The 16,939-nt window shown below is 45.8% G+C and overlaps 1 protein-coding gene across 1 annotated transcript in view; it reads left to right on the top strand.

The window, feature by feature from the left end:
• The window catches only part of LOC136576110 (scavenger receptor cysteine-rich type 1 protein M130-like), a 513,398-nt gene that overhangs the window by 148,336 nt on the left and 348,123 nt on the right, over positions 1-16,939 (top strand). Inside the window, exon 4 of the mRNA XM_066575131.1 lies at positions 11,184-11,486. Within this exon, the coding sequence (XP_066431228.1) occupies positions 11,184-11,486 (303 nt within the window). The remainder of the gene's footprint in view (positions 1-11,183; positions 11,487-16,939) is intronic.

Raw genomic sequence — 16,939 nt, 5'->3', positions numbered from 1 at the left:
CGCGTGTGCCTTGCTAATGAGTATTTGTCCCAAGTAAATTGTTAGGTGGGTGACCGCCAGGCTCTTGCCCCCATTTTGGCTTAATACTGGGACCTGGGAGCCTCAGATGCAGCCATGCATGCTGCCCCTTTTCAGGTGTTTCACAAGTCATCACCTATGCAGAGCATCGCTCCCTTACAAAAATCCTTGAGTCGCCCATTGACTTCAATGGGATTCGTTATTCAAAATGGGCTCTCGAGCATTACAAATAGTTTGATTCAAGCAACGAGCACCCGAGCTTTTTGGTGCTCGCTCATCTCTAATAATAACATGCCCTAATGTACCCTGTAAAACTACTGTACTGATTTATATATACTATGCAGATTTATATATGTATATATAAAATTCTGTGATGTATAACTCCCTAACGTACGAAAATATACAGCGACCCCGACCCTAGATGAATAAGAACGTTCCCTAACGTAACTTGTAAAACTACTGTCCAATTATATTATTAATACGTATATATATATATATATATATATATATATATATATAGAGAGAGAGAGAGAGAGTATGTGTGTGTATATATATATATACAACTATACTTGACATATAACTCCCTAAAGCTGTAAGCTCTACACTAACCCTTTGAAAGTATGTATTTTTTTATAGAATGGCTTTTTTTCACTGTAACTGCCTCACAGGCAGCTGTAACAATCTGAGGAGAGAAGGGGGCAGAGTGAAGCTGCCTGTCAATTATTTACAAAACAATACTCTTTGTGATCACCATGATTGGTGCTCATGGTGATCACATGTGTGGAGGGACACAGGATTGGTCCCATTCGTTCCCATGACTACAGTGTCTCCGAGCAGGAGTTTGACAGTTTGGACACTGCCGCACGTGAACGCGCGCGCACTTGTTTGTGCACGCCCAGCGTTTACAGCCTTGCTGTATTTTTACATGCGGTAGGCTTAGTGCCCAGGACCAGGCACCGTAATTTTACAGTGCCTGGTCCTAAATGGGTTAAAATGCCACAAAAATGTATAAATGTAGTGACTAATTTCTGTTAAATTTGTGGTGAAATAACATTTTTGTCACAAACGCAATCTGTTGTCTCTTGTGAAGACTGCCTATCATCATTATTTTGGTATGAAGGTAGGGGACCAGGATAAGTCATGGACTGCACATATATGTTGCAACTATTGTTCAGTTAAACTATGAGAAGGGCTGAAAAATAAAAAATGATCCATGGTTTTTGCTTGGCCTATGGTTTGACAGTAGCCTGCAAACCATACAGATGACTGCTATTTCTGCTTGACTCCGCCTATAAAGGCAGGATTGTCAATGAAAAAAAACAGGAACAGTTCAATACCATCTGCTATTCAGCCTATAACCTATTCAGATAGTTTACCAGTTCCTAGTCTACCCCAACATTATGAGCTTGAAGTACAACATGTGAAGTACAAGAAAGTGTGGAAAAAGAAGAACCCAGCAAGCCTTCCACATCCCATGACCCTGACTTTGAGGTAAAAGATGATACACCGCACAGACTGAATTAAGCGGAATTCAGTGATCTTATTCAAGACCTCGACTTGTCAAAGGAGAAGGCGGAACTTCTAGGGTCAAGACTACAGCAATGGAATCTTCTCTATCGTGACGTCAGAGTCTCACATTTCAGAGAACGTCAGAGGGATCTGCTTCCTTTTTTTGAGAAGAAAAGCAATCTAGTTGTTTGCTGCAACGTTAATGGCTTGAGGAAATATTTGAATTTAAACCATGATCCAACTGAATGGAGGCGATTCATAGACGCCTCCAAGCTTAGTTTGAAAGCTGTATTACTTCACATGACAACCCTCCTCAACTCAATCAAATATGCTGAACACAAGTGGAAAATCTGTGATCTAAAAGTCATCACTGCACTCTTAGGAATGCAACTGGGGTCACTAAATACTGTTGTTTTTATGTATGTGGGACAGTAGGGACAGGAAATCACATTACATTCAAGCAGACCTGCAAGAAATCTTGACTCTACCGATAAAAATGTCATTGCTGAGTCTCTCATGAACCCCAAAGATGTTCTTCTTCCACCCCTTCATATAAAGCTGGGCTTAAAGGAGATGTCCCGAGGCAGCAAGTGGGTCTATACACTTCTGTATGGCCATAATAATGCACTTTGTAATGTACATTGTGCATTAATTATGAGCCATACAGAAGTTATAAAAAGTTTTATACTTACCTGCTCCGTTGCTGGCGTCCTCGTCTCCATGGAGCCGACTAATTTTTGGCCTCCGATGGCCAAATTAGCCGCGCTTGCGCAGTCCGGGTCTTCAGCTTTCTTCTATGGAGCCGCTCGTGCCAGAGAGGGGCTCCGTGTAGCTCCGCCCCGTCACGTGCCGATTCCAGCCAATCAGGAGGCTGGAATCGGCAGTGGACCGCACAGAAGAGCTGCGGTCCACGAAGGTAGAAGATCCCGGCGGCCATCTTCAGCGGTAAGTATTGAAGTCACCGGACCGCCGGGATTCAGGTAAGCGCTGTGCGGGTGGTTTTTTTAACCCCTGCATCGGGGTTGTCTCGCGCCGAACGGGGGGGGGGGTTAAAAAAAAAAAAACCCGTTTCGGCGCGGGACATCTCCTTTAATGAAAAATTTTGTCAAAGTTATGAACAAGGAAGGAGAGGCATTTAAGTACTTAAGAGACAAATTTCCTAGATTGAGTGATGCAAAGGTTAAGGAATGTATTTATGTTGGGACACAAATTCGACAACTTGTAAAGGATCCTGCATTTGACCAAGTTTTGGAGGAAAAAGAAAATGAAGCTTGGCTAGCCTTAAAGGGAGTTATTTCTGGTTTCTTAGGCAACAAGACCTGAAGGTTGTAAGTTCAAACCCCAAATGGTTCAAGTAGCCGGCTCAAGGTTGACTCAGCCTTCTATCCTTCCGAGGTCGGTAAAATGAGCACCCAGCTTGGTGGGGGGAAATAAATAAATTACCTGAAAGCGCTGCGTAATAAGTTGGCGCTATACAAATAACAAGATTTATTTTATTTATTTAACAAAAGAGATGATAACTTCACTCAGTTGGTGACAGCACTTCTGAAATCAACTCGGATGCATCATGTCCCTTAAAATCCATTTTCTCCACTCCCACCTAGACTTTTCCCTCCTATTTGTGGAGCTGTCAGTGATTAACACGGAGAAAGATTCCACCAGGATATTCCTGTAATGGAACACAGATATCAGGGCTGTTGGAGTAAAGCAATGCTTGTGGATTACTGCTGGTCCAAGTGTGGGAATGTTCCGGAACTCACTTATAAGAGGCAAGCCAAAAGAAAACGATCTCATGAAGTCACCACATTATTCTCTTCACACAAACACTTACCAGGAACTCTTCCATTAATTTAGAACTCTCAGAATGTAACTGTCATTAAAAAAAAATGTGAATATGCACTTTCAATGTTGTTAGCATATGTCATTAAAATGTATCATTTTGTCTTAATCTGCTAAAATAACATACTTCCACCTATTGTATATCACAGAAACTAGAGATAATAAAAAATTTTCTTTCTCATATTTGGGTTTTTTTTCACCCCCAAATTAGTAAGATTTGACTGAAGTTAAGGAAACATTCCAAAATACTTTTTCTCTTGGCCAGTGTATTTGGTTAAAATTAGTAAATCAGTAAGGGACCTTTGACACGGGACTGAATATTCCGCAACAGCGTTGTAGATAATGCCGTACTTGAGTTCTGCACCAACATATGCTCTGATAACTGTGTATTTTGTTGTGTAATAGCAATCAGGATTCGGCTATTTTCAATTCTTCACCAAAGACGACACTTTAGCAGTTTAGATTTTAGTGCTTAATATTCCGCAAGAGGGATATCCCGCAATGCTGCGTCCCACACAGCAAAACCCTCCTGTATCTGAAACTGCTCAGCCACGTTGAATGATCTTCTGACATCATCAGGAAGACCGTATGACCGTTGTCTGCCACAGCCGGGTGGAGTTTGAGCTGCAGGCAGTTTTTGCTTCACTCCGAAAATAAGATGGAAATAGAACCCCTTGATTCGAATAGGGTTTATTCACATGGGCAAATGAACTGCTATTTACAGGAAAGAGACTGGATAAAGCAGATGACGGTTCTCAGTGTCCTTATTGCCACTAACTTTGTAGGTCCTTTTCTACCAAATCGTATGTAATAAAATGTTTTATGAGGGTAAAATAATGTAATTCTGCTCCTTAATAGAATAAGACTGATGGGCAGTACAGCAGAAAGTATGGCATTGTGTTGTATGAGCTATCAATCAATTGCATGTTGACGTCCAACTAGGGGACTAAAGAAAAACAAAATAATAAAAATAAATAAATAGAAAGGCTGTATTTACATGGTGAGTACGAGATCGGTCCGAGAAACTCAGACAGATGTGGCACTCTTAGATTTGCCATTTTTATGCCAGTGTGAGGTGGTTTTTGTGATAAAATGGCATTGCGGTACATGCAAATTTCACGCTTGTCAATAGGATAAATGTTTCAGTGGGAAAAATGTAAAATGGCATCGCATTCACATGAAACTCATATGGAGAATATATCAAGCTGTATGTTTACAAATGGCCATATGATCAGCACTATAGGTCTATCTTAGCTCCATATTACAGTCTCCTTTACACACATTTAAGGGGTTAAACACATGGGTGTGATTCTGTCTCGTTATGCAGCAATGAAAATCATGGCCGCATAATAAGACGAAACAAAAACATTGATTTCAATGATTCCAAAACACATAACAAAACGTTATCTTCAACTGTTTAGTAGGTAATATTTCCCCTGGTCTGGCCTGAAGGTTTTCAGGGGCTCAGGCTGACTGGGAATCAAGCAGCTTCAATAGCAACAACAAAAGGAGAAAAGCCAGCTCCTTAAAAACACTTCTTTTATTCTTCCTTAAAGGGGTTGTCCCGTGAAAGCAAGTGGGGTTATATACTTCTGTATGGCCATATTAATGCACTTTGTAATATACATCGTGCATTAAATATGAGCCATACAGAAGTTATACACTTACCCACTCCGTTGCTGGCGTCCCCGTCTCCATGGTGCCGACTAAAGCTGCTTCTTTAGTCGCACGAACAGTCGCGCTTACGCACCGCAGGATTCTTCTTCTGTCTCCCTCCGGGCTCACGAGCTGCGTGCTGGCTCCTCCCTTTTCTCCGCGTCATTGTAGCTCCGCCTCTGTCACGTGGTACCGATCAGCCAATTAGGTGGCTGTAATCGGCAGTGGAACGCAAGACAGGAGAAGATAATCCACGGTGCACCATGGGAGAAGACTCGCGGTGCACCTTGGGAAAGGACCGGCGGCCATCTTTAAAAGAAGAAAAGAAGAAGCTGCCCGAACGGGGATGCAGGTAAGCGTTTTTTTTTTTAAATAACACAGGGATTGTTTTTAACGGGGCACAATGTGGGGGTATGTTGAAAAAAAAAGTTTTGATTTCGCCGCGGGACAACCCCTTTAATTACAAAAAATCCATAAAATTATAAATGATGGGTAGCGCATTATACTATGGCAACGCACACTCTTGCTTGGTTCATGTGTGTTGTCTACGTGTCTAGTGTTTGTGTCATCAAACTGTAATGTTCTCTGTGTTCCTGTCACTATAACCTGCTTGTGGGGGTATGGACGTAGTGTGGATGGGTTAGGGCACGATGAAAGTGAGACAGAGGAGAAGAAGAGATGTAGTCGAGAGAAGGAGGATGTGTTTAGGGGGCTGGTGCCCCGACGCTGCCAAAGCCTGCAAAAAGATGGCTAGAGAAACCCATCACAACTGGGAATCGGGCTGTGACCCCTGTGGGAATGAAGGGTCTGTGGAGCTTTGGAGGAGAAATTGGTGAGAATGTTACAAACTCCCCTGCTTAGCTGCAGAAGGGTGCAGCAGGACCAACTCCACTTCTATTTTGCCAGTGTGCACTGCACGGCCAGGCCACATCTGAGGACTCCTAGGAGGGACAGTAGAGCTGCTGTTGACAACCATCTTTATCCCTGCTATCTCCTCACTAAGGTCTGCGCCCATAATAATACATTTAAATCATATGTGCACAGTTCCACAAACTTGATGTGACAACCAGAACCACATGAGAAGGGAAAAAAATACAAGAAAACAAAAGAAAAAGAAAATCATCTTTCCTTTTTTCCCTTTTCTTGCCTTCTCTTTAATAAATATACAGAAAATGTTTTTTTAAATTACAGCCCACGGTATGCGGGTTCCCATCTTCAATACCTAAAATGCCTCTCTGCTGAGGTCACATTTTCTCTGATTTCTTCCTCTTAGAGGTTTTTTTACAGCTTTAATACTGCAGAATTTGAATGACTCCAAAGAGCTGCATGATGGTCCAAAAAATGTCTGGCAACTGCAGCATCGTTTTCTCTCTATCACTAATGTGCTCCATAACAGCCAGCGAATAGTGCAGCTTGTATAGATTGTATTACAGTTAGTGCAAAATATATTGAAAACGACATGTTTACTATTAGAAATTGATGACATTTTTAATAATAAACTCAGATTTTCCAGCTTTTAGCTTTACTCCCATATTTACAAGCTCCACATCCAGTGCTAACATGTGAGAAAACCTTCTGAAATAGCCAGCAACAAGAATTATTAGCGGATGTGAAATGACTTGAAGATAACCTGTTTGCTAAGTTTCTATTTCTTTTTGGAACACATTGTTGTCCTTCTCTAGTATGGATTTTAACATTTTGTCTTGTTTTAGGACGGGTAGATATTAGAAAAACAATTGCTTCACAGTTTGAAGCTTCCTGCTATAAGCTGCTGGGAATACTAGTCTGTTCTCTGCCTTTGTTTAGACTACTTTATCCTCCATCCATGTTATTAACCCTTTTCACCGCTCTATTTAACATACAATCTTTGTATCCCCAATGTTTAGTCACTTACATGTATTGGCTTCAGCAGCTATATAATCCTTTTTTACATAATATGTACACTTGGCTCTAATCAATTCTCTTACGGGTATCGCTTCCGGCTTCCTTCACACGGGAGACAAAGTCACGTGATTTTGTTGCGTTGCGACAATGCTACAAATCGCATGTATGTGAGGCCCATGTTTTCCTACGGCTTCCTTCACACATGCAAAGTTTTGTAGCATACAACAACCCGACACAAAAACCTTGCGGGTCCGATGATATGCCTGTAACTCATGAGATTTGTAGCCCCATGTTTCCATATTGAGCCTTGCTCCCTGTTGCATCGCACAAAAACACGATTTTTGTACGGTGCGATACAATTTTAACAGTAGGAAATCATACTGTCAAAGCCTAAACTAAGCCCTGGCTGCAGGAAGAAATAAAAAACCCACATACATCACCCTAGAAATGATGTTCGATGCTACTATAGCTTCTTCTCAGTCCCGGCTACTGTTTCTCTACATCTTTTCTGGACAGTGGTTGAAAAATCCCTGCCTCCTGGAAGCACTGGCTGTGATTGGCTAAGCATCAGCCAATCAATGCCACCATTTTTATGAGGCGGGGATTTTTCAATCTCTGTCCAGAAGAAATGAAGAAGAAGAGTGCCGAGGACCAAGAATAAGCTGTGGCGGAACCCAGGACAGAGCTTCTAAGGTGATGTATACTTTTTTTTTTCCTGCAGCTATGGCATATTTTCAGGGTAGGGCTTATATTTCAAGTCCCCCTTTCCACCTGAAAATCTTAGAATGTGGTGCTACAAAGTCAAGCAACTTTATAGCGTTACATGCAACTTTGGAGTGCTAAAAAAAACATGGTATCAGCGCAAGAAATCGCAGTGATGTGACACAGACCAGCGACGCAATATTGCTGCGATTTTCCAGCTGCGATGCTGTGTCGCCCGTGTGAAGGAGGCCCTAACAGTATGAGATGGTTGCCAACTTTTGGCTTGTAAAATGGTATTACCTGCATTACCTTTCCTAAAAAAGAAAAGGAAGTTTCCATTTTAAAAGTGTTTTTATTCACATAGAGGCCTTACATAGTAACATAGTAACATAGTTTGTAAGGCCGAATGAGGACAATGTCCATCTAGTCCAGCCTGTTTATCCTACTGTGCTGTTGATCCAGAGGAAGGCAAAAAACCCCAAGAGAAGAAGCCAATTAGCCCTTTTGGGGGAAAATTCCTTCCCGACTCCCTAATGGCAATCAGACTGTTCCCTGGATCAACCCCTAATAGTTCCTACCTGCCTGTATACCCGGATTAACAATTACCATAAGATTTATAGCCTGTAATATCCTTCCCCTCTAGAAAGACATCAAGTCCCCTTTAAAACGCCTCTATGGATTTTGTCATCACCACGTCCTCAGGCAGAGAGTTCCACAGTCTCACTGCTCTTACAGTAAAGAACCCTTTTCTGTGTTGGTGATGAAACCTGCTTTCTTCTAATCGTAGCGGATGTCCTCTTGTTACCGTCGCAGTCCTGGGTATAAACAGACCATGGCAGAGATCCTTGTATCGTCCCATCATGTATTTATACATAGTTATTTGGTCGCCCCTTAGCCATCTTTTTTCTGTGGTGAATAATCCCAGTTTTGGTGCGCCTCTGGGTATTCCAGTCCCGTCGTTCCATGTATTAGTTTAGTTGCCCTTCTTTGAACCCCCTCCAGCACTGTAACATCCTTCCTGAGCGCCGGTGACCAGAACTGTACGCAGTATTCCATGTGAGGCCTGACAAGTGCCTTATATAGTGGAAGGATAATGTTCTCGTCCCTCCCCCCTATACCTCTTTTACTGCACCCCAAGACTTTATTAGCCTTTGCAGCAGCTGACTGGCATTGGTTACTCCAGTTTAGTCTATAATCCACTAATACCCCCAGGTCTTTTCCCATATCACTTTTCCCTAGCAGTACCCCATTTAGTGTATATTGGTGACTGTTTCTTCTGCCCATGTGCATAACCTTACATTTTTCAACATTGACCTTCATTCACCATTTCCCCCCCAAGCCCCCGGCTTATTTCGCTCCGTTTGTAGCCGCACATTGTCCTCTGTTGCATTGATTATATTGTATAATTTTTTATCATCTGCAAATATTGATATATTACTGTGCAGCCCCTCTATGAGCTGGTTGATAAATATATTGAACAGAATGCGGCCCAATACTGAACCCTGTGGCCCCCACTAGCAACGGTGGCCCAATCAGAGTACGAACCATTTATTACCACCCAGACGAGCGTGGTTTACTCACTGCAAAGCAATGAGTAAACCATACTGCTGTCTTCCTTGAACAGATCACATGAATGGACTGCTTCTAGCTCCGTTGAGCAGCCCGTTCACACGATCCGTGCCGCAGGCAGTGAGCTTACACGGCTCCCATTGGAGCCTATGGAAAGCAAGCTGCACCTCGGTGCACCATGGAGCTGACCTGTGAGTTTGCACTGGCTGTCCTTTCTTTTTTAAAAGCGCAGATTCTGTGCTTCGAAAGAGCGTCTGTGTCAGCGCTTCCATGGGAACCAATTGGTTCCTATTGCTGTAGCAGCGAGTAAACCACGCTCATCTGACCCAGGCCAGAGAGTGAGATCAAGCTGGTGAACTTCAAGTGATATGGATTATCATTAAGATAAAATACTAAATCCTGTGTGGCCGCCTCAGTGCGATCCCACATATAATGATATTGGCTCTGGCATACCACACTATCTGAGCTTTTATATGGGTTAAAGTTTGAGCAAATCTATTGTTCCTCCGACCAATCCACCGTCAGATTAGCTAGCATCGGGGAGAATCTCCACCCCATGGGGCTCTCGTTATCTGTAGGTAAAAATTACCATCAAAGGCAAAAAACTGATGTGTTAATGAATACTCTCCACCCACTACTATAAACTCTTGTAGCTTCTCACTGGATTTGCTGGGTTCAGCGCAATCCTGGATATTTGTCAAATAGTAAAGATAGTAAAGATGTGGAAAAACACTTCGGAGATTTGTCATGGAAGGATCGGTATATGTGGTTAACATGTGATGTAGAAAGTGTATATTGGTGTATTCCACATCATTTAGCTATCATTGCTGTTACAGACCATCTTCCAAAATACGGCGTATTTACTAAGACCTGCTGTGTATTACGCTGCACAATGCTGCGATAAAACAAACACACCTAACTAATTAGGCTGCGCAGCCTTTTTGTAATTATGGCGCGGGTGTGTCCTGTGCTGATGTGAAAGGTCTCCGTCGGCACAAAAAGTGCAGCAAAATGTGCAGATTTGCACCCAAAAAAGGCTCCTTCACGGCACGAAAACATTGCGGTACTGCAAGAGCTTTTGTGCATACGCTTGTGGGAAAGAGCCTTAATGGTGTATTTCCACAGGCAGGTGTGGTACTGGTCTGGGAAAGTTAGACCAATATCGCACTTGTAGACCTGCAATCTTCAGACTTCTGTGCCACAAACACGTGATTCACATCCCTGCAGTAAGCGCTTTTCAAAGTGCATGAAAAAAATGCATGTTATTCTATGGCATATGTGCAAAGCACTTTTTTCACACCCCCATAGGAAAGGGTGGGCGATTCGCACAGCAGAATCACCCAAAAGAAAGATATGCTGCAGTTTGTTGTTCTCGCACTGTCGGTACAAGAACAAAAATGCTGATATAAATTAACCCATTGAAAATATTGGGGTTCTTTTCCCATGCAGGTTCCATCCATATTGAAGTCACACGGGAATATCACCTGTGTAAATACACCTTTAATCTAGTAATAAAGCTTTTCTGCAGATATTTTCCATGTTGCAGTATGTAGACAGTTTCAGACCTCCTGTATACACTCTTTGTCTACACAAATATACATAAACACTTGTGACTTGATGGTGTAGATGATATTTCTGGGATGTGGGGTGTAGTAAGAGATATTACTATTGGTCGCTGCTCTTAGGGATTCTCTCATGAAGACTGCTGTTATAAGAAGTTGGCTCCGGCTTCTCTAGTCCATGACCATCAGCTGGGATCTCTGGGAGCCACATCTGGGGATTCTGGTGAATTGACACCCATGTGATGCAGAATCTACCAGATCCACCAGCTGCCCCTCCTCATTCTGGCTCATAGAGAGGGACCTCGAGGACTAGTCACCCCTCTAAGATGTGCATTGTGATTAATAGGCATATGGAGAGGGGACGTCATGGGGAGACAAGCGCTGTTATACTAGTATTTCCTTATATTCAGGGATTTTTATATTATTTTCTGTTTATTTTCACAGCTCCAGTGAGACTTTATGGAGGAAACACTGAATGTGAAGGATTAGTGCAAGTGAGACATAAAGGAGAATGGAGGGGAGTGGCATATGACACTGGCAACATTGCTAATATAGTTTGTAGAGAGCTGGGATGTAACACTGCAAATCTACCACATCGTGTGACCACAGGGGAGATATTTGTGGATGGTTACAGGAGGAAGTTGTATCTACTATGTACAGGAGAAGAGTCATCCTTGTCACAGTGTGACTATTTTATAGCTGATGATATGACAGTTTCTGCATATATGATTGGAGTGCGATGTTCAGGTAAGAGATGTGTCTTTTCTCTCCACACATCACACACTGGACTGGATACAACATGACCCAGGAATAACAGATCCGACCTGCTGTAACCCACCAAACCTCCCTCCTCCCCAGACGCCATTAGCAGCAAACAGTAGTAGTTGGACAGCAGCCCTCCAATCTTCCCCAACTTCAGTGATGGGAGGGAAACTCACTTGGGGCTGAAAGGCACGCTCCCAGCAAGATGTGGACTCTTCATCCAAATAAAACCAGGCCAACCTGGCAAGATGGAGCAGCATACGGGGTGCAAACAGAAGTCCTCAATGCATTTTTTTTACCAGGACATATCTCTTTCTTTCAATCCATACACCAGCGAACGTTTTGACCGCTGCCTGCTGACTTTATCAAGTCAATGACATGCACATAATACATGAGAGACTAAATACAAACTATGGATGACATCGACCCAATCACCACACCACATTAGAAATGCCCATCATGTACCAAAGTCCTGATTGGACACTCGGGATGTAACCAGCTGAGGACAATGATTGTGGTCAGACCCCCCCACTTATGCACAGCACTTACTCAGCATCATCTCTGCGTCCCAGCATATGCGCCACAGCCCTCCCATCAGGAGTCACGGTGTGTGCCCTCACATATGAGGTGCCAGCGCATGCGCAGCACTAACTTAGCATTCCTTTACTGCCATAAGTCTGTTAATGTCCCATCGTCCTTGCTTATAATTTGTATGTATTACTAGTAGAGATGAGCGAGCACACTGGTCCGAGCTTGATGCTCGTTCGAGTATTAGGGTGTTCGAGATGTTCGTTACTCGAGACGAGCACCACACGATACTCGAGTCAATTCTATTTCCATCCCTGAAAGATTTGCACCATTTTCTGGCCAATAGAAATGCAGGGAAGGCATTACAACTTCCTCTTGTGACGTTCCAGCCCTATCCCACCCCCCTGTCGTGAGTGGCTGGCAAAATCAAGTGACCCCCGAGTATTTAAATCAGCCCCGCCCGCGGCTCACCTCAGACACACGCTGGCAGAGATGAGGGACAGTGCTGCTGCTGCTGGTTTAGGGAGAGTGTTAGCGACAAGAACCCCAACGGTCCTTCTTAGGGCCACAGCTCACCTAGTGCACTACTGTTGTGGCTGCTGGGAGCAGTTTTGCCTTTTTTTTTTTGGTATATCGGGCGTGCAGCCCAATTACAGCTATAGCGTTCTCAGGCTGCAGTCTGTACCAAGTAGTATAGGGGAAGTATTGGTGAGGCAGGGACAGTGGTAGTGTGGAATCCTGTCTACCTGTGCATTTAACTCCGTGGTTGCTGGGAGTTGTAGTACCTCAGTATTGCACTGCAAGGCCTCAGTTCAGCCTTCAGTGTAATCTTTTGCTGGGTGCAGTTAGCGTTACGTAAGCGCTCTCTGCCTCCAAGTGCAGGTTTAAAAAGCACTAATATTTTTCTCCGCTCTGTGTTACCAGACAGCTGACGGCGCAGTGTACGGTGCCAGACAGCCATAGAGGGAGAGTCCAATACACGCTCCATTGCCTGCATTGCATTGGAGAAAAACTAATTTTAAAAAAGGAATCCTTTTTTGCGTCTGCTTGTAACCCAGTGCACATTACTGCGTGGCCTGTGGGACTTGAGGTGAATCTCAACTGCATAGTGCACAGCTAGTCCCGCTTGCATCCTTCCTTATAATTTAGCTCAGGCTTCTTTTTGCGTTGTATAACCATTGGCAGGCACCAACTGCGCGGCAATAATTAAAAAAATTTTTTACACCGCTCAGTGTCTGCTCGATTCTTAATCCACCATGCTGAAGGGTAGGGGTAGGGGTAGAGGACGTGGACGCGGGCGAGGACGCAGAGTTGCAAGTGAGGGTGTGGGTATAGGCCGAGTTCCTGGTCCAGGCGAATCACAGCCGGCTGCTGCGGGTTTAGGAGAGAGGACAGTTTCTGGGGTCCCCAGCTTCATATCACAATTTTTGGGTCCACGTCGTAGACCTTTATTAAAAACCAAGTAGTGTGAGCAGGTCCTGTCGTGGATGGCAGAAAGTGCATCCAGCAATCTATCGACCACCCAATCTTCTACGCCGTCCACTGCTGCAACTCTGAATCCTCTGCCTGCTGCTCCTCCTTCCTCCCAGCCTCCTCACTCCATGATAATGACACATTCTGAGGAGCAGGCAGACTCCCAGGAAATGTTCTTGGGCCCCTGCCCAGATTGGGCAACAATGGTTCCTCTCCCACCAGAGGAGTTTGTCGTGACTGATGTTCAACCTTTGGAAAGTTCCCGGGGTCCGGGGGATGAGGTTGGGGACTTCCGGCAACTGTCTCAAGAGCTTTCAGTGGGTGAAGAGGACGATGACGATGAGACACAGTTGTCTATCAGTGAGGTAGTAGTAAGGGCAGTAAGTCCGAGGGAGGAGCGCACAGAGGATTCGGAGGAAGAGCCGCTGGACGATGAGGTGACTGACCCCACCTGGTGTGATAAGCCAACTGAGGACAGGTCTTCAGAGGGGGAGGCAATTGCAGCCGTAGGACAGGTTGGAAGAGGCAGTGGGGTGGCAGGGGTAGAGGCAGGGCCAGAGCGAATAATCCACCAGCTGTTTCCCAAAGCACCCCCTCGCGCCAAGCCACCGTGCAGAGGCCAAGGTGCTCTAAGGTGTGGCAGTTTTTCACTGAAACCGCGGACGACCGGCGAACAGTGGTGTGCAACCTTTGTCGTGCCAAGATCAGCCGGGGAGCCTCCACCACCAGCCTCACCACCACCAGCATGCGCAGACATATGATGGCCAAGCAACCCACAAGGTGGGACGAAGGCCGTTCACTGCCTCCAGCTTGCGCCACTGCCTCTCCCCCTGGGCCCCAAGCTGCCACTGAGATCCAACCCGCCTCTCACGACACAAGCACAACCGTCTCCTGGCCTGGACCCACACAATCACCTCCGCTGTCCTCGGCCCCATCCAGCAATGTCTCTCAATGCAGCGTCCAGCTGTCGCTATGAGAATCGTTGGAGCAAAAGTGCAAATACGCCGCCACACACCTGCACACTCAAGCTTTAAATGTCCACATAGCCAAATTGATCAGCCTGAAGATGCTCCCCTACAGGCTTGTGGAAACTAAGGCTTTCAAAAACATGATGGCGGCGGCAGCCCCGCGCTACTCTGTCCGCAGTCGCCACTATTTTTCACGGTGTGCCGTCCCAGCCCTACACGACCACGTCTCACGCAACATTGTACGCGCCCTCACCAACTCGGTTACTGGCAAGGTCCACTTAACAACGGACACATTGGGTGAATTTAGTGGAGGCTGGGACCGAGTCAGAGCCTGGGACCGCTCACGTTCTACCCACCCCCAGAATTGCAGGCCCCAGATTGGTGCTGGTATCTGTGGCGGTGTATGCCACCTCTTCTAAACCTTCCTCCTCCTCCTCCTCCTCCTCCTCCTCCTCCAACGCAACCTCTACCTCGCAATCAAGACGTTGCCATCAGTCGGTGTCGTGCGGCAGCACAGCGGTGGGCAAATGTCAGCAAGCCGTGCTAAAACTACTCAGCTTAGGAGAGAAGAGGCCCACGGCCCACGATCTGTCGCACGGTCTGACAGAGCAGACCGACTGCTGGCTTTCGCCACTGAGCCTCCGACCGGGCATGGTCGTGTGTGACAACGGCTGTAACCTGGTGGCGGCTCTGCAGCTCGGCAGCCTCACGCACGTGCCATGCCTGGCCCACGTCTTTAATTTGGTGGTTCAGCGGTTTCTGAAAGGCTACCCACACTTGTCATACCTCCTCGGCAAGGTGCGTCGGGTCAGCGCACATTTCCGCAAGTCCCACACGGACGCTGCCACCCTGCGGACCCTGCAACATTGGTTTAATTTGCCAGTGTACTGACTGCTTTGCAACGTGCCCACACGGTGGAACTCTACGCTTCACATGTTGTCCCGGCTGTATGAGCAGCGTAGAGCTATTGTGGAATACCAACTCCAACATGGGCGGCGTAGTGGGAGTCAGCCTCCTCAATTCTTTACAGAGGAGTGGGCCTGGATGGCAAATATCTGCCAGGTCCTTGGAAACTTTGAGGAGTCTACCCTGATGGTGAGCGGCGATGCTGCAATCATTAATGTCACCATTCCCCTGCTATGCCTGTTGAGAAGTTCCCTGCAAAGCATAGGAGGCGGGGGAAGACAGTATGTCGCTTGAGAGTCATAGCAACCTCATGTCTATATCTCAGCGCGTGGAGGAGGAGGAGGGGGAGGAGCCTGAGGAGGAAGAGACAGCTGGGCCCACTGCAGAGGGTACCCATGCTGCTTGCCTCTCATCCATTCAGCGTGTATGGCCTGAGGAGGAGGAGGATCCTGAAAGTGATCTTCCTAGTGAGGACAGCCATGTGTTGCGTACAGGTACCCTGGCACACATGGCTGACTTCATGTTAGGATGCCTTTCTCGTGACCCTCGCGTTACACGCATTCTGGCCACTACGGATTACTGGGTGTACACACTGCTTGACCCACGGTACAAGGAGAGCCTTTCCACTCTCATTCCCGAAGAGGAAAGGGGTTTGAGAGTGATGCAATACCACAGGACCCTGGTGGACAAACTGATGGTAAACTTCTCATCCGATAGCGCTAGTGGCAGAAGGCACAGTTCCAAGGGCCAAGTAGAAGGGGAGGCGCGGAGATCAAGCAGCATGTTCAGCGCAGGCAGTGCAACACTCTCCAAGGCCTTTGCCAGCTTTATGGCTCCCCAGCAAGACTGTGTCACACCTCCCCAGTCCAGGCTGAGTCGGAGGGAGCACTGTAAGAAGATGGTGAGGGAGTACGCAGCCGAGCGTACCACTGTCCTCCGTGACGCCTCTGCTCCGTAAAACTACTGGGTGTCAAAGCTGGACACGTGGCCCGAACTCGCGCTGTATGCCCTGGAGGTGCTTGCTTGCCCTGCGGCTAGCCTCTTGTCAGAGAGGGTGTTTAGTGCAGCTGGGGGAATCATCACGGACAAGCGTAGCCCGCCAGTCAACTGACAGCGCCGACAGGCTTACACTCATAAAAATGAACAAAGCCTGGATTTCCCCAGACTTCTCTTCTCCACCAGCGGACAGCAGCGGTACCTAAAGACCTTTGTCAATCTGTTTATGATATTCGTCCTCCTCCTCCGGCTCCTCCTCCTGAAACCTCACGTAATAACCCCGAACGGGCAATTTTTCTGTGGGCCAAAAGCCTCATATAACTTTTCAAAATAATATTTATCTGTTTCAATTCTCATTCAAGCATTGAAACTTCCACGTGAACCAATTTTTTTTTTGACTGGGCTGCCTCCAGGCCTAGTTACAAAATAAGCCACAGTAAGCTAAGCGATTATTGGGTTTCACCTGCCCTCTGGGTTGGGCAAGGGGAATTTTTTTTGGGTACATTTGTACTGTCGGTACACCAATTTTTGAAGCCCTCGCCTACAATGTAATCCAAGTAATTTTTA

This window comes from Eleutherodactylus coqui, chromosome 8 (genome assembly GCF_035609145.1).
Source record: "Eleutherodactylus coqui strain aEleCoq1 chromosome 8, aEleCoq1.hap1, whole genome shotgun sequence".
In the NCBI taxonomy this organism is placed as follows: Eukaryota; Metazoa; Chordata; class Amphibia; order Anura; family Eleutherodactylidae; genus Eleutherodactylus; species Eleutherodactylus coqui.
This window is presented reverse-complemented; position numbering and strand designations above follow the sequence as displayed.